This window comes from Puma concolor, chromosome A1, assembly GCF_028749965.1.
Source record: "Puma concolor isolate L17-30 chromosome A1, mPumCon1.1.hap2, whole genome shotgun sequence".
In the NCBI taxonomy this organism is placed as follows: Eukaryota; Metazoa; Chordata; class Mammalia; order Carnivora; family Felidae; genus Puma; species Puma concolor.
The window spans coordinates 162,477,894-162,502,342 of NC_141667.1; the positions used below are offsets into that span (position 1 = coordinate 162,477,894).

The 24,449-nt window shown below is 44.7% G+C and overlaps 1 protein-coding gene across 2 annotated transcripts in view; it reads right to left on the reverse strand.

Annotated features, from left to right (window-relative positions):
- The window catches only part of MYO16 (myosin XVI), a 620,603-nt gene that overhangs the window by 69,636 nt on the left and 526,518 nt on the right, over positions 1–24,449 (reverse strand). For both annotated transcript variants that reach the window (XM_086708430.1, XM_086708429.1), the window contains exons 29-31: positions 15,746–15,842; positions 10,015–10,261; positions 7,586–7,857 (exon numbers count right to left, since the gene is read on the reverse strand). In XM_086708430.1, the coding sequence (XP_086564556.1) occupies positions 7,586–7,857; positions 10,015–10,261; positions 15,746–15,842 (616 nt within the window). The remainder of the gene's footprint in view (positions 1–7,585; positions 7,858–10,014; positions 10,262–15,745; positions 15,843–24,449) is intronic.

Consider the following 24,449-nt stretch of genomic DNA (forward strand, 5'->3'; position numbering starts at 1 on the left):
ATTACTTGAAAAGTGTGCCAGTGGCTTTGGAAAATTGGAGGATCCTTGAAGAGCATGTTAGCAGAAGCGTGGTGATCCTTAAGAGTGCTCTTGGTGAGGCTTCAAGGGGAGGGAGAAATTCTGGAACCTGGAGGAAGCACAGCCCTTTTTATGCCACCACGGAAGGGTCAGCAGCACGGTCACCTGTGGTGGTGTGGAAAATAGAAACCATGCTTTGGGAGGTGGGTGATCTAGCGAAGGAGGGCTGCAGGCAGAGTGCGAAAGCTGCCTTCTGGATTATTCTAGCTTCCTCTAGTAAAATGTGAGAGTAAAGACATAAGCTAAAGAAAGAACTAGTAACTATAAAGGAGCCAGGGCTTTCTGGGCTTGAAAATAACATGGCTCTTCACTGCCAGGCTGTCCAGATGGCAAATAATTCCCAAGTGAAGAAGTAACTTCCAAGCAGAGATGAAATCTGGGCTGTTTCCAGGAAAAACAAACATGGGGCCAAGATCATGGCTTTGCGACCCTTTGTTAAGACCTCAGAAAGATTTAAATTAGGGCCCCACGCACCCTTCCAAAGCAGCAAGACCACAGGACTTGTAAGAATATTGAGAGCTTTGCCCCACAGAACTCCTGGAGAGAGCCCAGAGTAGAGAAGAGATTGTCTCAAAAAAGTTAGTGGCTGTGGCTTTTCACTAGTGGAGTGGATTAGAAACCGACTCACAAGAAACTCACAAAGCTTTTAAGGGAATTGTATCAGCGTGCACTGAAAGGAGCAGAGGCGTTACAAAATGGAAAGTTCTGGTGCCTCAAAATTTTATGAGCAGAAAGCAGGCTGAGAGCCCCAAATAAGATGCCTCTTGTGGATCAGGAATTATAAATCGAAGGTGAGCCAAGACTGCAGAACATGGACCTAAGGGTCACAAAAAAACATTTCCAGGGATAGGACTAAATTCAATAGGCACATCACATGCCCAGGTGTCATACAGAAGTGCCTCGTGCCTCCCAAACTCCCTGCTCCGGTCAAGGGCATCCACACCCATCCCTCCAGGTACCCCTCATAAGGAATAGAGAACCTGTCTTCAGATAGAAGGGGGCATCCTGGAAGAGCTGCCTGGCTAAGCAGCTGTCCCTGAGCCCGGGACACCAGGGTCTGGAAGAGATGGATGAGGTGGGGACTTTGGGTCTGGCCCTGGTAGGGGTGAGGGGATGAGGCTTTGGGGAGTTTGGAGGAGGAGTGAGTGTATTTCAGATGCGGGAAGGGTGTGAATTGTTTTGTCCAGTGGGTGGAATGGAACTGAATTTCCCCCAAATTGGCCACAATAGTGTTTCTAGTCCTATCAAGACTCGGAGACTGTTTCTCCTTCTTCAACCCAGATGCACCCTTGGGACTGCCTGACAGGTGGAAGCTGGTGAACACGAGACGCACGACCACCGGGGATGCCTGGCGCTCTCTTCCTGGAGCCTATGAGCCTTTGCCACACTGATTCTCTACATATGACATCCAGGTACCCTGAAGCCGTCATGCTGCACACACCACGTGGAGAGACCATCTCCAGACAGAGATGCCCAAGGAGTCCTAGTCCTTAACACGCGGAGGCACCAGAAATGCAAGTGACCGGCTTTCGGGTGATTCCAGCCACCAGCCATGGCCTGCAGCTTCACAAGGGACCTTGACTGAGAACCACCCAGAGGAGCCCAGTGAACACCCACAATCCAAGCACTAGCATTAAATTACTGCATTGTATCTAAATCCCTATGTTTTGGATGAGCTGTTAAACAACAACAGATAACTGATATGTTCCCTCAAGGTTTGCTTTTGATGCAGATAGAATGTTGGGTTTTTTTGTTGTTTCATTTTGTTTTTGTATTAAACTGTTATAAATAGAAGTAGCATGGCTTATTTGGAGGCAATGGAAAGGCTGGCCTCCAAGGCCCTACTGCCTGGGTCCAGAGCATGGATGTGTGACAAGGGACAGGTTATATTACCACCGCTCCCCGACTCAATGTTCTCAACCACAAAAGGGTCACAGTGATGGCGCCACTCCACTGGGTAGCTGTGAAGATTGAAGATGCTTAGAATAATGCCCAGCACCTAATAGACACTGAGTAAGGGCCAGCTCCTATGGTCATCGTCTTCCTACTTGCTACACAACCAGAAATTAACCATGAGTGACCGGCCGGCTTCTGTGGAGTGTGGGCCGGGCTTCGGCAGCACCAGACGACCTGGGGTGCTTTACTGAGAATGCAGACAACGCATTTGCCTGCCCCACCCCATAACTACTGAATTCGATTCTTTGGGGGTGAGACCTGGAAAGCTTTGGTCTTCATAAACTAAAATTAGAAATCCACAGTTGGAGTATTAAAGTCTCATTTGATTTTATGGCTGTGTGTGTGTGTGTGTGTGTGTGTGTGTGCACGCATGTTCACACAAATGCTTGCTAATAGTTCGTTTGCAAATATGGATGCAAGGGTTATGAAAAGTGAATTTCTGTTAAGAATTTTGTTTAAAAAAAAGAATTTTGTTAACAATTGTTTAGTCTTAAGATTTATGGAGAAAACACCTGTGACTCCATCAAGATGCGGTCAGGGAGTAATATTTCACGGTCAAAGGACACCTCTAGGGCAAGTCTTGGTGTACTAACAGTAGCTTAAGTGTTAAACCCTGCATTCTCAAACTTGACTCTTATCTGAGCTACTGTGCAGTGACCTAGGGACTTATGTCATTTTTAGGTTCCGTTAGGAGATAAGAATGATCGTAGACAGAATACTTGCCCTTTGAGGGTTTGCTAAGGCATGTCGGTGGCTTTTAAGTTGCCATTTTGCCCAGGACACAAGTTATTTGGCTCTATTCTCACTGAAAGCCAAGGACCTACATATTTAATCTATGAGAAAAAATGAACGAGAAGCTTGTTCATCAAGAAAATATTTGCCTCTGTGTGTGTGTACATATCCACTGTATTCCAATCCTTCCAGGGTGATTTTGCCTAGTGTCAGAGGAAACTTAATGCTTAGTACGGGACCTTGGACATAAAAGATGTCCAGACTAGCTGCATACATGAGTGAATGTAGCATCAATTTACGACCAGCTACAAACTGGAAAAAGGAAAAACAAAAAACAAAAACAAACGGGGCCTCCCCTGAGCCGTGATATATTGTGACCTTGTTATAACATTTTTTTTCAGTGGGAGGAGTCCGTAACCTTTGCCGTTAACCCATCTTACCCATTGGTCTGCACCCCACATGTGTAATGTCACTTAAGGTCCTTCCCGACCCCTCCCCACTCTCCAGCAAGGGTCAGCCCCCTTGCTTCGTGCTCCACTCCATCTGCTTTTTTTGCTGTTACTCTATCTCATAATCTGTTTGTCCATTTATCTCCCCCACTGGTCTCTGTGGCCCTCTGGGAGAGCCAGATCATGGAATATACTGAATTACTATGTGTTGAATGGACAAATGTGTCCATAAGCTGTGAAATCCGCAATCCTGTTCTTCTATATCCAGTGACATATTCTCAGGATGGCGTTCACGGAAGACCTGATTTCTGTCAAATTTCATGGAACAGCAAAACAGAATCAAGGGGCTTCTGTGAAAAATACACTGACAGTCCGAATTCAACAAATCCCAAGGGTAAAATTTGAACCTGGCCAAATTGTGCTCATTTTGATTTATCAATAAGAATCAAATTGTTCACTGAGTACGTATTCAGTGCCTAATGTGTGCCAAGGGCTATTCTAGAATAAAGATGTAAACAAGATAGTGAAAAAAGAAAATTGATAAAATGTTACTTCCAAGTTAAGTCAAAGATGAACTCTTATATCTATGCATATAAGTTGCCTTGTTGAGAATGGAGTTAGGCAGGATTTGCTTTTAAAAATTATGGATTCCTCAAGGTATTATTTCTAAGGAATGGGCTGCTGTTTTCCTTCCTAGTTACTGTTTGCAAAGAACAACCCCAGGCTTTTAAAAAATAGCACAGTTGAACAATGCAGGCAGGTAAGACTACCACACCCCCTCACCCCCCACCCCCCGTGCAGTTGAAAATCTGCATATAACTTTTGACTGTCCCTAAACTTTACTCCTAAATAGCATACTGTTGCAGCCGCCTTACCGATAACATAAACATTCGACTAACACATATTTTGCAAATGTCTTAGGCGTACTGTAGTCTTACAATAAAGCAAGCTAGCGAAAAGGAAACATTACTAAGCAGTTTGAATTTTATACCAATGTTAATCTTATCCTCTTGTTATAAAATAATCTGAGAACTCAGCCTAATGGTTTTCCTTCACCTAAAGTAAGCTAATAAATTTTTTCTCTATTATGACTACTTAAAAGACAAGTGAAAAAAAAAACGCTAGTAAGAAAATCAGAAGGAAGAGAAAATACATTTTCAGGATTGTACTGTACGGAAAAACATTCCACGCATAAGTGGACCCACGCAGCTCCAAACTGCGTTGTTTCAAGGTCAACTAGACTTGCAAATAGTTGGCTCAAGCTTGCTAATAGCTTGTGCACAGGTGTCAACATTTGCTCGGCTTATCAAACTGCTTCATGCTTTCCAGGCACAAAGGTGGTGAAAAAAGTGAGCCCTCTCCAGTGCCTCCCTGTATACTGGCTGTGGTGACTGGGGGCAAACCTATAGGAGAGGCATGTGTTAATAAGAACAGGCCTGGGCACAAGCTTGAATGTAACCTGATCATTGGTTTCTCTAAGATTCTTGGCTCTCATTTTCCAGCAGTTCCCCTTTACCAAAGGACCCTCTGAGCTGACTTGTCGAGTTTTTGGTAGGCCAAAAGGAATGACTCGGGTAAGAACGTGACTAGTTGTGGTCCTTTTCTTGAGAAACCAAGGTTCACAGAGCGTTTTATATAGCAATCCGAGTTCCTTCCTGTCTTCTGCAGAAAGATGATTTTGTGACATATTACTAGGTGCAAAAGAACCCAGCGTTGTCCTCATGGTACACACACGAGGCGCGTGGAATCAATGCTGTCTGACAGAAGTTTCTATGATGATGGGAGAATCCACACCCTTGCAGTGTGACTCATGACTGAGGAACTGAGTTTGAAATTTCACTGAATTTAAATGGAAAGAGCCACAAAGAGCTAGGGGCGTCTGGACTGGCCACCTCCAGCTCCTGTCACAAATGCATAAACGGGGCCAGAACCCCTGTGCGCGGCAGGTTTATCTCTGGAGGGTGTGGCCACCATTACAGTTACAGACTGGAGACCCAGGTGCCTGGGCCCCGCACTGGCCCCCGACTCCTGATCCTACAAAAACCAGCCGGCACACCTGGCCAATCCGATCAGCAGGTTCGATGAAAGGAGTTCATCTTCCACCGCAGGAGATGAGTGGCGGTCATAAAGTCCACATTAAGAATCTTGTAAGAGGGGACAAATAATGTGACAGCCATCAAAACACTGCCTTAGGGGGTGGCCTCCAAAATGCCAGTTCATGGGGATGTGATCAGCGGGGGAGACCCCGACAAGTGCCTTAGTCACATGCCCGCTGGAATTGGGATCCAAGGACTTAACGTTTTACATAAAAATCCTGCAATCTCTTAAGTGAGACTTAAGAGCCTGGTGACCCCCACAGGAGTAGGAATTTCAGAGGCTGACCGTGTGGCCTTTCTCTTTCCTCTTCATTAATCTTTTATTCTGTCTTCTTCTTTTTTATATATTTTTCTCCCCTATGGTTCTTGAGTAACCATTTTTTAACAGACATTTTTTTACTCCATCCCCAACATTTTCTCACCCTTCATGGCGACGTGCCTGGTGGGCACCTGATGACTCCAGACCCTGAAGCGCAGAGCAGTGGTTTGTAATGTGCACGTACAGAACTTTCTAGAGGTTACAGACTACTCTGCAGCTGACTTACTCAGAGTCACAGAACCTGTGTGCGGTGTTGGAATCTGGGCAGGGAGCCGTCTCGCATACACGGCAGCGTTCAACCTCGTTTCATGTTGCTTCGAACTTCTGATGCTATCCTAGTCTATTTCCCTTTCTCCCTGTCTTGTTAGTGTTAGCTTGTTGGGCGCTAATCTTCCTCTTCCAATAAAGCCAAAGGGATCCTTCTTCTCATCTCAGCACACCTGTTTCAGCTCCACCCTGTAAATCCTGCGCAGAGGTCCCCAAGTAAGGACGGAAACGGGATGTGTTCCCCTTTTCCAGGGAATGCGTTCACGATGTGCTCAGTCTACGGCCACTTGCAGCCCGTGGGCTACATCAGAGGCCAGTGGCCCTTCACCTCCTGTTCTAACACCGTGTCTGCGCTCACATCTGCATCCGCCGAAGCCTGACCTCCCGAGGCCCTCTGGAGCGCTACTTTCACCTTTTGTGGCTGTTCTTGCCACACGGACGTGAGAAACACACCTGCACTCCTCTCCCCAGACTTAGGAAATTTCTCCCACATCGCTGACGCCTACGTAGGATCGTGGCATGACTCATACAGTACAATAGTAATGGGATTAGGCTTTAATAAAAATTCTCTTAAAGATCTATTCTTTCTTAAAGCGACCAAAAAAAAAAAAAAAAAGGCATCTGGGAAGATAACTGGGGCCTTCTCATTGCTCATGGCTGCCGACCCATGGTCTTCCCACCGTGGCGTCACCCACCTGCTCCCACACATGAGCGTGTGGTTTTGCTGTGCCTTTGAATCCTGGGCTCATTTGTTAACGGAAGGAATTGTGATCCATCCTGTGTTCAGGTGATACTTGTTAGTGAAATCTAACTCGCTATTTCATGCAGAATCTCACACCCCACCCCACCCCGGCACTATCACCTCTTACCCTGTTTATTTTTCTCTGCAGTGGTGATCTGCTAACAGACTTTATCTGTTTACTTGTTTATTGCGCTGAGCATGTGTCTTCCCATGCTAGAACGTAAACCCCACAAGGAAAGATAATTGTTTGTTTCCTTTATTACATATCCCCATGGGCCTATGACGGGCCTAACTTTCGGTAGGTGATACATAAACTCTGTGGAATTAGTACCTGTTCTGTCAAGGGGTGCTGCCTCGATGCTTCACTATTGTAAAAATTAATCATCAGGCAATACTAAGCCCATGAACTAGTCGACGAGAGATTGCACTGAGAAAAGACCGTGGCTTCCTCCTTTCTTTGCATAAATATTTCTAGGCCACCAACGTAGAAACTTCCCTCAGCTAGACCCCCCAAGTTCTGCCTACTGAATTCTGCCGTGGTGGGATTCTCCTCTGCCTGAATGTTTCACTCTCCACATGATAAAACAGACTTAATTTTTGATTAGATTGTGGTCATAGGGAAGCCTGATGAATTTTTTGAGGATTGTGGTCAGCGAACATCTACGCAGACTAAGACAGACACTCTGGTCAGAGCCCCGATATCGAGGATGCTGACTTGGGGCCGGGAAGTAAGGAAATGATACCTAAGTGGCTTTTCCCTAAGACGCTTAGAGAACTGAATACATATTATTTATATTTAATGATGAAGAAGCTGCTGGCAAGCCAACAGCTGGACGGATTTCTATTAAAAATATATTAGGGCAATGATACTGCTGTGGGCACTCAGACACCGGAAGGCAGAACATCGGGGCCCCAAACAGGCACTCCCCTCCTCTTCTCCACTGACCTTCACTGGCCGACTCCCTTGCTGCTGCCCATAGGCAGGCACTCACGGCCTCGTAGGAGGCGCTCAGCCGCGTGGTGGGGTCCCTCTTTGGCTTGGGTGGAGGCTGTTTCCGCGGCGATGGGAGGCCACTGCTGTCATCCAGGCTGGACACCGAGTGCAGGGAAGGAGACCGGGTGGACGGGCCGGCCAGAGACTGGATCAGGCCATCCACCGCCATGGGTACCGGGATGGAGGTGTACTGGAAATGCCTGGGTCCACCCTTGTCTTCGGCTCTTGGGGGAACAACACACAAACAGCACCCCACCAGAGGGGCCCAGATGCATTATTCAGATGGTTAACAATGAACCCGCTCAAGCAGACACAATCACACCACGGCCGGAGGATTCATGGGTAGCACTCTGGTTAACCCGGCATCCAGAGAGGGCGGCCCAGCCTTCCGGCCCAGCTCTATGATGAATGAGCACGGGGGAGATGCATCACAGTGACTTTTTCAAAATCTCACACAAACGCAACCCTTCTGAAGGAGCGCCCCGTTTTCTATCAGGCACTCCCTGAATGAATTTTTCACACTCTGATTATTAAGCAAGTCAGAAAACCAGAATTTCAATCTGAATGATAATTTCGGGGATGATAATATCCATCGTAATAGAGAGTTACTGATGCATCAAATGCAAGGGGTTCATCATCGCCCGTTGGCAAAGAGCAGATACTTGACTTAAAACTGTCAAAAGTTTACATTCCTCCGCGCGCCCTCTCTCCCCTTCCTTCTTCTCCCCTCATGTAAACTCCGTGAACAAATCATTTCATTATGTGCAGAATTATTATTTTTGTTCTGTTACTTCATCTGGTTGTCCAATGCCAAGCGAACCGCCGCTGGGATCCAGTAACTCAATAGAAAAAAAAATTCCTTCTTCCCTTAATTTTACATCAGGCGAATGAACACGTAATCAAATTGGGAAATTGGGGTGGTGGTTTAGTGCCTGCCGTGAAAATAATAAATATTATTCTGGGAGTCAGATGAAATGAATAGTTATCTGGTCTAAAAAAAAAAAAAAATTCCTTCTGGCTTCACATGTCAATGTAATCATGTACTGGTGAGATGTCAATGCATTCATTTTACAAGGAGTCTCCGAGCATTTGTTCTTGTAATTATATCTTTGTGTGGCAGAGCACCAGCCGGGCTGGGATCTACCACAAGGCAGAGCCAGACACCCATGTAGAAAATGAACTAGCTGAAGATGAAAGCTAGCACTCAGTGAATAATTTGTTTTCCCTGTAATGTTTAATTACAGTTTTCCGTACAAAGGGAATTTTTTTTCAGTATTTAATCACTGAGATATTTGAAGCTAATTAGCGAGAGACACATCACCATTTCATCTTTAATAAAAAATCATTTGACATAGGCATTGAAGACGAAGGGGAGTCGTTTTCGATGGGAAACAACCAGATAGCGCCAAGTTCCTGCGGAAAAACAAACATCTGCCCGACGGCGAGTTAGGACCCAGGTCCCTGCCCTCCCAGGGAGGGCGACTGAGGGCCATGGGTGTCCTCGTCATTCACAGACAGGCAAGAGTGACAAACTGGAGGAGGACCAGGTTGCCTCCACATTTCTATTTCAAGCTCAGCATCCGAAGTGAACTTTAAAATCAAAAGCTTTCCCCCAAACCTTCCGTATTGGCGAAGAAAATGTGACAGATTACTAAGGGCAATATAATACATACAACCATTGATTTCACTACTTTTCTGCTTTCAGAAAACAGAATATACCATTATGCCCATTTGGGGGGTCAGATTTCCAGAAGTTTCTACGAGTCACCCTTATATACATAAGACTTGTATAGGGGCACCTGGGTGGCTCAGTCGGTTAAGCGTCCGACTTAGCTCAGGTCATGATCTCACAGTCTCGAAATCCATGAGTTCAAGCCCTGCATCAGGCTCTGTGCTGACAGCTCAGGGTCTGGAACCTGCTTCGGATTCTGTGTCTCCGTCTCTCTCTGCCCCTCCCTCACTCACGCTGTGTTTCTCTCTGCCTCTCAAAAATGAATAAATGTTAAAAAGAAATTTTTAAAAAATGGACTTACATAAAGATGTCAAGCACCAAGTTATATATTTTTGCTAAGACAGAAACGTTAGCTGCCTTAAAACTTTGGCCTTGAGATGGTAAGTGATACAAGCATCATAGGGGAAGCGGTGATTATTTCCTCTGGCAAAACTAACACATATAGCACCTATTGCAAGAAAAGAAACCACAAGAGGGGACCCTTTTAGATCGCGAGGAGGTTTCAGATAGCAAACTGTGCATGTATCCACTCTTCTTCCCGTAACCGCTGTCATGTTTGACTGAACTTTGCATTAAGGGCTATCGGAATTTTCTTGGCTCCACGGATCAATTACAAAGGTAATTAAAGTTGCATTCTATCTGCCTTTACCTTTTGGCTCCTTCCTCTGGCTTGTTTCTGGCTTCCGCCTTCTCTTGATGGTGAGCAGCCTTCATTTCGTTCCGGAGCCGGTCATTTTCACGTGCAATGTCGGAAGCGTTCTGAATGACCAGGGCATCGTAGGTCTTCAACCCCATGTCCTCTGTGATCTGCAGGAAGCTGTTGATGGACGTGACCTCTCGCTGTCTGATGCTCCTTTTCTGAAGCAAGTGCTGGCGTGCTAGAAATCCTCTTATAACTTCCATAAAAGAACACAATCAGGGGTCAGCCAGAGGAGCAGAAGTGAAACCCCAGACGTGCAACAAACAAAAGTCACAACACATTTATGTTTGAGCAGCTATAAAATAAGGCCCGTTTGACTCAGAATAAGAGTTCACAAAACATTCTAATCTCGTATTTGAAAAGACATCGAAACCCAGCAATGATAACACTAGACGCAAATTCCTTAATTCGAGTCCTGACACGTCCACACTTCTTTCCCTAACAGAGGCTGGATGTGATGGACTGGATTAAAGTCAGAGGGCAGGAAGTAGGTTCAAACCCCAGAGAATTCTGCAGTGGGGCTCCAACTGGACCATTTTAGGACCATTATTACATCAGAAACGTCTGAGGTGTATGGAAGTAGTCTTCTGACATATCACGTGATGTGTTAACCAGGCCGTGATTAAACTCCTAGAAAAGCTAACACTGCATTTAAGACATTGGTTTTCCCTTGAAATTATAGATCTTAGAATTCAAGCAGCTCCTTCTAACCGTAGAACCTTAGAATTGGAAGGGACAGCATCCTAAGGTCACAGGGCCCACACGGGAATCCCTGCACCTGTCCACAGCATCCAGGGGAAGGGGTCATCTAAATCCTCCCAAACACACGGGCTCCCTCTCTCACTTAAATGCAGAGTCTGCATTTAAGACTCTGGAAAGAGATTGTGTAGAAATTTAGGATGTCCTTTCTGCTTTCCGGGGATATGGAGCTAGAAAAATGTGTGAGAACCGGGAGGAATAAGTGGGTGAACAATACTTTGAAATCGTCAGCCTGTCACTAACTAATGGTAAGACTTGCAAATAAAGGTAGTCATGCCCACCATTTTAAAGATACTTTCATGTGTTAGACCTTCCATTGTCAAATGCCAAACCCCGGTGATAATTAATACGCCATTAGGTCCATTTTGCAACCAAAGAAAGAGCTTAGTGAAGTCAAGAAAACTTCTCTGGGTAAACACGACCAATGAACGGGAGAGCCAGGGTTCAGCTCTCCGTGCTTACATGACAAACTCACTCCTCTCCCTTTGACCATACAGATGCTGCCTTGGCTCTCCAGAGAGCAGAGCCCCAACGGAGGAGTCATAGCGAAGCATGTTTGTGATTCATGTGAGAAGGTGCGTTCTAGCAATGGGCACAGGGTGTAAATGGAGAAGGGCGTCTCGTGAGAGAGGGAGCCTGTGTGCTTGGGAGGATTTAGATGACCCTTTCCCCTGGATGCTGTGGACAGGTGCAGGGATTCCCGTGTGGGCCTTGTGACCATAGGACACTGTCCCTTCCAATTCTAAGTTTCTATGGTTAGAAGGAGCTGCTTGAATTCTAAGATCTATAATTTCAAGGGAAAACCAATGTGTGTAACAAAGATGCTTTATTTTTCTTTATAGTGCATGTCAGGAATGGGGAAGGCCGTAAAACATGAAGTGTTTTATTTATTTATTTATTAAAAAAATTTTTATCAACGTTTTAATTTATTTTTGGGACAGAGAGAGACAGAGCATGAACGGGGGAGGGGCAGAGACAGAGGGAGACACAGAATCGGAAACAGGCTCCAGGCTCCGAGCCATCAGCCCAGAGCCTGACGCGGGGCTCGAACTCCCGGACCGCGAGATCGTGACCTGGCTGAAGTCGGACGCTCAACCGACTGCGCCACCCAGGCGCCCCAAACATGAAGTGTTTTAAAGTGTTCCCTGGCCATAGAAGAATAAATGTGTGGGTTTTTTATGATACTCATTTTGATGCCTTTACTTGATTAGAAGGTGGAAGGAAAGCTGGACACGACTTTCCACAATTATAGATGCAGAGGCAAATAATGAGCAGACATCCAAAGTGCTTAAGGTGGGGCTCCTGGGTGGCTCAGTCGGTTAAGCGTCCGACTTCAGCTCAGGTCATGATCTCACAGTCTGTGAGTCTGAGCCCTGCATCGGGCTCTGCACCGACAGTTCAGAGCCTGGAGCCTGCTTCTGATTCCGTGTCTCCCACTCTCTCTGCTTCTCCCCTGCTTGCACTCTGTCTCTTTCTCTCAAAAATAAATAAACATTAAAGAAAAGTAAAATGCTTAAGGCTTTTTTTTCTCCCCCAAATGGCAATACTAGATGTTTACCTACTCTGGAATGCAGTTGTATTAAGTGCAAAACAGTCATGCTGAACTAATCTAAAGGGGAAAAATATTAAGCCATAAAAGGTACTATCAGACTTTCAGGATTATAAAATGCACAAGTGTTAACCACGCGGTGGGCACGTTGAGAGAGAGAAGGACAAGAATTCAAACTGGTCAGTTTGCTCGCTCATTCCTGTTCCATTAAAGCAATTTGAGACATTGACTTTGGAAGGGTGAAGGTGAGGGTATATTCCAGATGTTTAATCTTGTGGAATAAAGGGAAGAATTAATGTGGCTCGGCTAGACTTCTTCTGCCCCAGGGAACAGCAGCACTATTCTCTGCACGCACATTCACCGGGGGTCTATCACTCTGCCTCCGGGGGACACCATGTTCTCACACTTCATACTGGCGGCCTTTAAAAACCCTTTAAACATGATATAACAGTTGCTCAAAATTGGTGTCTTTAATAAGAGGCAACTAGGAAAAATGAATTTGCCACAAATCAATATTGGTCCTCTTGCTGACAATTTAAAAGACTGCTTTTATACACTTAACAGCATGGAGATCTTCACAGACAGCTTTCCTCCAGGACAGAAGGAACACAGAGGGTCCAAAAGTAGCTTCCATGAGGAATAATTTAATATTAAAATGATCAACGTTACAGCTTTCTCCCCAACGCCCCCCCCCCCGCAACATTTACAAAAGAAAAATGAGAACGCTTGAAAAACTGGAAATAACTCTAAATTACATACATTTCGAGTAAATTTCACACTAGCAGAAAGTATGGAAGGGGCTGTTCCAAGAGATGTAAAAGTAAAAATCAATAATTAATGCTTTGCATTTAAGAGCCTCTAATTTTAAAGCTGCTTTTATATCCATTATTTCATTTATGTAATCTGGAATTACAGTTTTTATCTTGGTGCCATTTTTTTTAAAGACCTGTCTCAATTTTGATCCTTAAAGGTGAAGGAGTGTCTAGATTTCTGCTTGTTTCTTCAGTTTTGGGTCAGGGGGGTCGGCTTAATCTTTGCCGTGAAATACAGGAGACCTTTCTAGTGAGCATCCCTGATGGAGGAAGATGCGTGTTCTTCTAATTGTGATGTAGGAAACTTTCCAGGAGAATCTGAGACCCTGCTCTATGGACGAATACCATGCCAGCATAGGGACCTCCAATGACTCCACAGCTCAGGTATTAGGGCACTGGTCTGGTCCATGGGGCCTCCCAGCCCGGTTCTAGCTGAGGCTGCAAATGCAGATTCCAATTCTCGAGGTGGTGGGGGCCCGAGCCTCTGCATTTCTAACAGGCTCGCAGGTGATGCTGACGCGGCAGGGGCTCAGATCGCCCGGCAGGTGGCCATGTGGGGCTCACTGGCCTGGGGCCCCGGCCTTTCCCTACACGGATGAAGGATGACCAGACTGTCATAACCCAGAGAGGAGCCAGACTTGCCCAGAGCTGGGGGGGAGGGTCTGCCTCCGTCACCTGGGGCTCCCCACGCTGCCCGGCTGACCTCCAGGCTGGTGAAAGTGGCTTCGGGAGACCACGCAGAGAACCAGCCACTCGACCCTGCAGTTTGGAGGACAAGGGGGCCGTGGGCCTGAGGTGGGTGCTGGCAGGCACTGACTGCCTAATGGCTCTGCTGGGAGGGGACGTACCTGTCGGGGTCCCAGCCTGTGTTTCTCAAGCACCAGCCTGCTTGTCAAGAAAGAGATGCCTGCTTGGAGTCGTCTAGAGAGGCTTGTTTTAAAGCACTGTCTGTGGTGACTGGGGCTGAGGGAGAATTACAAGTGAATGTCCCGAGGGGAGCTCATGTCACTTCTCAGGGAGGCAGTGCACAGGAGTGCTGAGGTGCTCCCCTGGGCTCCAACAGCCTTTCAACGCCTGCAGCCCTTCCAGAGAGACCCTGTGCCGGACCCCCCCAGGTGCCGCTTGGACAGAAGAGCAGCCCCGTCCCCTCACTCTTCCCTCTCTGTCACCAGCCCCAAGGGTCCACACACACCTGCCCGGACAGGCTGAGAGCCACGCCCACACCCCACCTGTGGGGCCTGAGCTGGCCAAGAGGGATGGTTTCACCTGGAAGGGAATTCTGAGCTTCGAACATTACTTGGACTCAACCTGCCAAACTCTGATAGTTCAGGGCACCAGCGTGTGGCAGGGCTTTTTCTCATCAGAAAATGATGGGACCCCTTGGAGATTTCACACAGGGGCTCCATGGACAGGGGCTCGGACAGAATAAAACCAGTTTCGGACTGAGTTATGCTTGTGCTGGACATTTCCAAAGATAGCAGACAGCCAAGCTCATGTCAGCAGGTCCACCAAACGCTAGCATGTCATTTCTCCTTCTTCAGCCTTTCTTTAAATATTTATTCATGATATATAGTATAATATAATCATTAAGCAAATTAAAAACTAGTATCTAGTAAGTACATATGCTTTATGGGAAGCATAGTGAAGATTTTTCCAATGTACCCATTTTCAATGGTCACTTGGGTTTTTATAGGAAAAAAAATCTTTTAAGTTTTTAAAATTAAGTTTATTTATTTGTTTTGAGGGAGAGGGAGAGAGGGCGAGCACAAGAGGGGGGCAGAGAGCAGGAGAGACAGAATTCCAAGCAGACTCTGAACCATCAGCACAGAGCTTGAACTCACGAACTCATGAGATCACGACCTGGGCCGAGATTAAAAGTTGGACCCTCAACCCAGTAGGCCACCCAAGCACCCCTATAGGTACAAAATTCTACATGGAATCTCCCCTAAAGCTAAAACGATGCTGTCTGCCATCAAAGGTAACACTCCAATATCCTTGTCACTTCCTAAAGGAAGCTAAGTGTCAGGGATTTCACCAAGGCATATGTAGAATTACGTAAAATGTGGTTTGGTGAATTTGTCTGTTCTGGTCCTCCAAACTCCAGCAGCATATACCAGTGGTGCTGATGGAAATGAACTAGGACTCTGCCTCATATCTGCGCCTAAGTGCCACACGGGGGATCCCAGTGTGGATTCAAAGGTACATCTTCCTGTCCTGTGCTTTTTGAACAGATCAACAAGCATGAATATTTGCCAGGGGGCGGACATGTAAATTGCAAGAAATGAACACTCTCTCTTCCAAATTCCGATCGAGGTGAAAATTTGCTGTAAGATTTCAGATGAAATGACCACCACATAAAGTATGTGCAGTGCATACAAGTGCTGGTAGAGAGCTGCCTGAGCCTGACTGTTTGCCCGGCTCCTCGAAACTGCCCACGCACAGTGTCACGGAAGGGGCCCGCTACCGTGTGGATCCCACTGACGTTTAACTAGAGGCGCACTAAGTGATTTTGTAACTCACGACTCAAAGACATTCAGAAAGGTTAGTGTGTAATTGTTACCTTTTTGGCAGGTTATAATTTTCCTCTGCAGCTGTAGGCACAAATCATTGAGCTGGCCGGCGTGCCAGTATTTTAGAAACACTTTTCGGACTCCCATCTGAAACACAAACAGCAGGGAGACATTAAACAGCATGAAGATGCCAAAAATAATGATGGAAAACAGTCAGGCAAGAGATTTTTCCAGGAGAGGATTAGAAGGAACAAAGCTAACAAAATTAATGCCAGTACATCTTCCTTAATTTTTTTTTTAATGCGATTGCATTCACTCGCAATCCCAAAGGTTTTATTCTAATAAGTGTGTTTGCTGTGTGCACACAGGGTCACTAATGTTTCCCAATGGCCGCTCACTGGAGTTGGGACGGCTGCCCCACGTGGTGCCTGTGAGAAACACTAGCCTTGGTTCCGGCAGGAGAGAAGACCGTTCCTGTCAATGGTCAATGAACACTCAGATCACAGAGTCAGAGCCTTGTCCTCCCTTTACGATTATTTTCCTTTTTCAACTCAAAGCAGGCTGAGTCCATGAAAAAGGAAAACAATAAAACAAAAAGACCAAAACAAAACAAAACAAACCCAAAAAACAAACAAAAAACCCCAAAACCCCGTAACACTGACATACAGAATTGTTGCCACTCTTTGTTTCCACCACCCCCTATGTGATTATAAAGTGGATGTGTAGATGACCACGGTTGTAGAGATGTAGCACAAAGGTAAAAGTCTCCACAAAGCCATCGATTGGCAAGGATCTTCTAGGTGATCGTATGAACAGTAACACAACGAACACTTCTCGCCAGAGCTTTGAAAAAGCGTGTCGCCAAATCGGCTTCTACAAAAGCCTTAGCGGTCTGCAAGCTGGTCTGGATGCGCTGCGATGGAGGAAGGCAGCTGTCAGAGAAAAGTCTTTAAAACCACAGAACAATCAACCACATCCATCCATTTTTAAAGACATCTTCTTGTGTGTTGTGCGTGTTTTCTACAAATTTGCAGAATTGTGGTAGGTGTGAGGAATCCCTTTACAACGTAAATTCCCACAGCCTCTTAGGGGAAGCAGGCGTGAATAATTGCAGAAGAGCCCTGTAAGGGCTAACATGAAATGCCGCAGAAGCTTGGAGGGGATCTTCTGCTAGATTAAGACAAAAACACCGCTTAGGCAAACCTTGTGATATGTTCATAATCACATTCTCAGCACTGGAGACAAATACCGGCGCGATGAGAAGACTAACACGTGTGCTCCCAAGCATGAGCTGGGGACATTAAAATGCTAACACCCTCCAGCCCCAGCATACATCACAATGACACCCGAGGCTTGCACGTATGCACACACCATTAGGTACTGGAAGGGTTTATAGGTCAGACTTGTCTCCAGAACGCTTGGCCAGAGGTGGTTTGCGAAGCTTTTCATATGGAAACGGAGTTATTCCAAACAGATGTTGTCACCCGCCCCCCCCCCCATCCTTCCATCTAGCTGTCCCCTTCGCCATGATCTGTTGTCTTAATGAAACACGCAGTTGTGCAAGAGATTGGGGCCTGAATCTTGCATTGTGGTGGTCAGGGGGGTTATCAGATCAGTGGGGAAAGTTCTCAACTACTGTCTGGTTTCAGAGGCTTCTGGTTGACTGGGTGCTATTCTTTGTTTAGTTTTCTTTTAGTTGGTTGAAATCTGAGACAGTCACCTGGGTGGGGAGCTACAGAGAGTTGTTACTTCCCCCCCTCCCCCGCCATTGTATTGCCATTCGCTCTCCCTAGTTATTTTCCATAATTCATCATCTTTTCTTTTCCCCCTTCCCAACTGCTGACTTATTTTGGCAGTCAAGAGGAAAAGCAGTTGGTACTGTCTGTGGGCACTGCGGAACAAATCTGTGAGACAGGCACTGGGAAGGAGGGAGTATGGCAGCTTTCCGTTCAGCGCTGACTGCGGTATGAAACTCATTGTGGGAAACTCCATCCCAAAGGCAAAATTCATGCAAACCTGGGTCCCCAAATGAAACTCCAAAAGACTGATAGCCTGCAATACTACGCAATGGAGGGAGTAATGATCACTGGGGGAACTAATTTATGGTTGGGGGGGGGTTCAACATGGGCAAAAGACCTATGGAATGGAATTAAGAGAACTGGATTCCACTCTCTTAACTAAAAGGAGACCCTGGCTGGACAGGAAGGGAGTTGGGTGGGATGACAAAGATCTCTTATAGTGACATTTCTAACAGCCATTCAAAACACCAAAGGAGGTTTATTTTAAGATTTCTGCTAGATTGGGGGGGGGGCAAAGGAGGATGGTCTCCTCAAGGGGCTCACAGCGAAGCTTTTGGGGAAGATCAGAAGTAAGAAAAAATGACAGAGTTGTGTCCCAAGGACACCAAAGAGGAAGAAGTGATCAAGATGGTATTAGGTGGGATTCAATGAGAACCAAGTTATCTAAGCCATGTAGTCCTGAAGGATGGGCAGGTACTCTCCAGGGTGTCTAGGGATAGTGGGAGAAGATGAATGTGGGACAGAAAAACCAGCTGTTCCTTTCCTGTGAACAGCAAGGGTCAGAAAACTATCTTGGGGTACAGCTGCATTTATGGTGATAAGGGAAGAGGCCATGCATTGTAAACAGTGGCCACCTCATGAAGAGTCTTCCAGGGACAATTGGACATTTTCCTAGGAACAGTGAGGATGCATTGGGAGATTTACAGAGGTTCCTAGCTAAATTTCATAAAAATAGATTTTTTAAATTTTTTAAAAATGTTTTTATTTATTTTTGAGACAGAGAGAGACAGAGCATGAGCAGGGCAGGGACAGAGAGAGAGGGAGACACAGAATCCGAAGCAGGCTCCAGGCTCTGAACTGTTAGCACAGAGCCCGACGCGGGGCTCGAACTCATGGACTGTGAGATCATGACCTGAGTTGAAGTTGGATGCTTAACCGACTGAGCCACCCAGGTGCCCCTCATAAAAATAATTTTTCAGATTGTATTAGAAATTTATAAAGTTCCTTCTTAAAACTGGAGAATGGGTTGTCAGACTTGGCTTTGGGAGGTCCCTGGTGAAGTGGGGCAATATAAGGTCATCAACAATTTGGATTTGTTGTGGGTCTGTTGGCCAACTCTTACTTATCCTTCACGACTGAAATCAAACCCCACCTCCACTTTGATATCCATGCATCCACTTCTAGTAGGGCTTTGATGACTTCCATTTGCATTCCCATAATATCCTACAGATGATTGTTTCTCTTATTATATTGCATTGCATATTTGCCATTATGCACACATATTTAATCTCCTGAAGAATATGAAGATATATTCTTGAACTTCACAAGTGGTAAGGATGTGGGGAGGGTTAGATTCAGATTAGAAACAGAACATAAGGAATTGTGAAGTCTTGGTATAAGATGAGTCATAGCAATGGATGATAATGTCTTCAAGGATGAAAATAAGGTATGATGGACAATGAAGGCAGAAGCCAACCCAAAGTTATTGAGTAAGCTGGAGATAAGTCATGGAAGCCAGTAGGTGACAGAACACATGATGGGGTGGGGGGGATAAAGGGAAAAAGAAAAGTGGGGTGAAAGCAGTCCACAAATGGTGTAGATGTAAGACAGAAGGTTGGGGAGCAATGAGTCAGCTGGCCCCGTTCCTCCACTGAGACAAAGGAAGTGAAAAAAAACTGAATCCTTGTAACAGAGTATTTTCAGGAATGTCCAGGTGTCAGTTCACACAAGGAGGCTAAATTAGAAGAGGAGTAAATATGGATGCGGTAGGCTTTTCTCTCAATGTATTAGAGATGTCCCAGGACCCGACAGTGGCTAGTTAAAGAGGGGTCTGAGTGCTTCACAGGGCAGATCTGCATGTCTCCAGGCAGAACAAAAGGAGTCCTTGTTGAGATCCACGGATTGGGATGATGGCAAGGGAGGAACTGGGCGGGAATGCGAGCACGGGGCATGTGAGAGGAGCAATGCTAGACAGACAGATGCTCCTCTGGGAGCCAGAAGGACAGTCCAGCCCCCAAAGCTCCTGGTGAGTGGGTATAGTTATGCCCATGAAAATTCTCCAGAGGTAGAGCCAAGGGCTTTGTAAGTGAGGGAAGCTTCTGTGCTTTCGGTTCAGTGGGAGGAGGCGAGGACGGAAGGCTGAATTCACATCACAAGTATCCCGCTAAGGCAGAGCTGAAGACTTGTGAACGTGGCTGTGTACTGTGCTACCATCACATTTAGATGGGCTAGAAATTTCTTCTTTCAGCTGTTTGGGTACACTTTACACATATCCAATGGGACCACCCGCCCACCCGCCCTTCCTTCCTTTCCTTCCTTCCTTCCTTGTCCTTCCCTCCTTCCTTCCCTTCTTTCTTTCTTCCCTTCCTCCCATCCTTTCTTTTTTCTTTTCTTTCTCTCTTTTTTCCTATATATATATTTTTTTTTACCATGTAATTTATTTGCAGTTTGGCATTATTTAGAGACACTCATTGGTATTTTAGTATTTGTATGAATTTGCTGGTCTTTTAGAGATACCACGTTTATAGTAAATGCCTCTTCTCTCCTTAAAGAATGAAATTAGCCATTTAGTAGTATTTTGGATTTCTTTGTCAGAAACTGCTTTGAATAACACATTTTAGTATTAAGCCCTCTGCTATCGCTGATGCTAAGAATTAGTAGGACATACATCTAGGATTCTTTTTTTTTTTTTTTTTTTTTTTTAATCAGGAGAATCTAGACAAGATCACATGAGTTCTAAACCTTCATTGTCTATTAATGATGTTGACTAGGAGAAAAGCGTTGGTCTTTTTTATTTTTTCTATGGAATAAGTTCACGTAAAGTTACTCTGTGATCAGCGCATTAGTGTGCTACACCAAATCCAACAAATTAGGCTTCGTTTGAATGCAACCACATGTCCAGATCACCTACATTTTTAATTTTGGTTACATTCTCTTAAAAGAAGGTGTTTCTTAGAGAACCAGAGAAACAGAGAGGTTAAAACATTCTCCTACAGAGCCCTTTCCCTGTGTGCTCCCCAGACGCAGACTGTTCTGATCTGAGATTAAAATGTTAATGTCATTCTGACTCCTGTAAAAGTAAACCATCTGTGAATTATAGTCATTGCTATTTTTATTAGAAAACCATTAGGTTTTTTCTTTTTCTTTTTGAAGTGACAGATTTTCAAAGATTAAGCACAATTGTCATTGATGACTTCGAAAGCTTCAATTACTGTTACCGTTCTCAGGGAGTTTTTAGAGGTGTTGGCTGTGGGAGCTCAGACAGCTGCTGGAATGGCATTTCCATGGAGTGTGGGTGGCCTTGAGGCTGCACGGAGAGAGGTCAAGGGAACCTCTGAGGATGGCCTTCCCCCTTTTCTCCTTGTCCTCCTTCTCCTCGTCACTGAATGCTGCCTCCTAGCACAGAGGTGCGGGAAAGCAGAGAGGAGCCAAGCTTGGTGGCAGAGGCTGCCCTCCAGTGTAGTAGAGGGACAGGCACCCATGGTTTCCATGGCAACCCTGCATCCTACTGGCCTTGCCCTTTTAGGAATGTCCCACATTCACTGACTGGGAGACCCACCGGCAAAACTATCTTCAGAGCGATCTTTCTACACATCAAGCTCATGTTACATTCATGCTTATAATTACTTAAGAGTAGGTCATGATTTTCAGGATAACGTTCAAACTCTCGAAATGTTTATTAAATTTCTCATAGTATGGCTTTACTCAACGCATTCAGATTTGTCTACTCTCAAACTACATCCTGTTGCTTGCTGTTTCAAAACGGGAACGTGTTTTTTTGCTCTGGTTTCACATATATGATTTCTTTTTCCTTCAACGCGTTTCTCTAAAGCGTCTACTGGATAAGCCCCTATTCATCCTTTAAAACACAGATGACTTGGTGAACTCTAAGTTTAGTGCGTCCCTTACAACAATGAACTCATTCTAACAGCGATCCACATCACTAATGCACCTTGTATATATCTCTGTAATACTACCGAGTTTCTGTTTTTGTCATTATTTGTATACCTGTCTGAATATTCCACGTGACTGTGAGATATGGGTGGGCTAGGATAATGTTGGAAAAATATAAAGGGCATGAGTTACATCTATTAAGGTTAAAGAGATAAAAGTAAATGGAATACAAAAATGAAGAAAGTAGAATTTCAAGAGTGATTTTAATGGACACTAACTGTAACATGAACTCAGATATTAAAAATATAGTTCATTTTAAATATGTTAAAAAAGCCTAAGTCCATTTAAACTATTTAAATGCATTCGTTTTGTAAAAACGCATCTAATGCAAAGAGCAAGACACAAAGACGCTACCTTGCACATTTCTGATGCCACCACATTTCTCATAGATGATTATCTCAAACCGAAATCTAGGTTTTATCTCATAATTCTAGATTCAGTAGTAGTTTATAAATAAATAGTAGTTCGGGGCTCCCGGGTGGCTCAGTTGGTTAAACATCCCACTTCGTCTCATGTCATGATCTCGAGCCCCGTGTCGAGCTCTGTGCTGACAGCCCAGAGCCTGGAGCCTGCTTCGGATTCTCTGTCTCCCTCGCTCTGCCCCTCCCCCGCTCACCCTCTGTCTCTCTCTCTCAAAAATAAAATGAAACATTAAAAAAATTAAATAAATAAAGTAGCTGTTTATCAATAGAGAATTAATTATTTCCCTGCCTTCTGGACACCTTCCTGACTGTCTCCAATTTATTAATCTTCCAGAAGCCTTCAATGACTCCATATTGCCTAGAAACTAAAATGCATATCTTTGGGTTTGGCATTCAAAGTCCTCCATAATATGATATTTGTTCATCTCTGAAGAGCTCACACTTTTTACTCTTCTACAACAGATGTTACTGACAGTTATTTTAACTTTTCACACACTCTGTGAGAGCAGAAATCCAACGGGAGACTTCTGTAGACACTATCAAGGGCCAATAGCATTCTTATGCTTGGAATTTGTATTGAATAATGTTACTACTGCTGTCAATTTATGGTAGACATTGTCCCTCTACATCTATGTCTATAATTCTTGAAATAGCTTTATTAATAATTACCATAAATTATGTTTTAATAATAGTTTATGTGAATGCTTATTTTTTTGCTACAAACATGCTTTATTTTTCATTATTACTGACAAAGAATTAATCCTTAAAAATTTTAATCTCCCTTACTTTAAAAGCATTAGCATTATTCTAATAAATATTTGTCCCATTTAAAGACAAGACATATAATGTTATAGTTGCATCAACAGTGGTCATCTTTCACTGTGATATTAGCATTCAGAAAAAAAAAATGCCTGGTATCTCTCCAAGTGCCTACCAAGTAGGTCTGTTCCCAGAAAAAACGGGTTTCTAGACAGCATGATGAACACCACACTCTTCCTTTTATGTGTTTTGATGTCTGCATCACTCTCCCATCAGCCTGGTTTTCCTTCCTGCTGATCTGAGGATGTCATTGTGTTCCTCTAAAACACACTTCTTCCTACTTTTACCATGCAAAGCACTTTCTGTGCCTACCACGTAATCCCTTTCAAACAGAAACAGCTTCAAACTCCAACACTTCCACATGCACACCATGACCAGTCCTGCACACATTCGTGGTTCTGTGTCATTTTCACATACTCTCAGGCACATGGTATCTTGTAGCTTTCCCAATTTTTCTTTCTCTTATTTATTCATCCGTCCTACCAAGTGTCTGTCCTCCCCATCTATTTAATCATTTATTCATCCATCCCTAACTCCATCACCCATCCACACATCCATCCGTCCCTCCATCCAATCACCCACCCGCTTATCTATCCCTCTGTTCATCCATCCAGCCACCCATCTATCCATCCATCCACCCATCCACCCATCCATCCATCCATCTACCCATCCATCCATCCATCCATCCATCCATCCATCCATCCACCCATCCATCCCTCCATCCACCTATCTATCCTTCCTTCCATTCATCCATTCATCCACCCATCCATCCATCCATCCATCCATCCATCCATCCATCCACCCACCTACCCATCTATCCTTCCTTCCTTCCTTCCTTCCTTCCTTCCTTCCTTCCTTCCTTCCATCCATTCATCCACCTATCCTTCCATCCATCCATCCATCCATCCACCCACTCATCCATCTGTCCATCCGAACATTTGCCAGGGGCTTTCCTGATACCAGTCACCTTGCCAGGCTCCAGGACCACAAGGACAAATAGAATATAATCTATCCTTTCAAGAAGTTCAGTAAAACAACCATTTAACTAAAATTCATCTTCTCCGGGCTAAATTCACACATTTCCCTGATTTGCTTCTTGGATTCATTATATTTATAAGGATGGGCATTATTTTATGTGTGTATATTTTATTATTAATATTTCAGTATTTTACATTTTTCATGGTATCTTTGAACAACTACCAAATGGAAATATTCTAATGTTCAGCCTGGCTCTGAATGTATTTTTAAACATCCTCAGAGGATACATTTATACTAAAATACAAGTTCTCTTTGTTATAAATAGACTATTCTTGAAGTTTAACTTCAACACAGAGAAGATAATTACAGCCACACACATCTAACAGAGTACTGTATCTTCTGGTATTTGAGGAAGGTGGTTTGGCTCGAATTACACATAATTACAGGCTAAGAAAATTAATTACTCTCACCTAGAACAGTATGACCTGTACAGCAAGCAGTGATGAATAAAAACTACTATTTTGAGCTTCCTGGTGAATAACTTACTATGCGATCCTGTATAT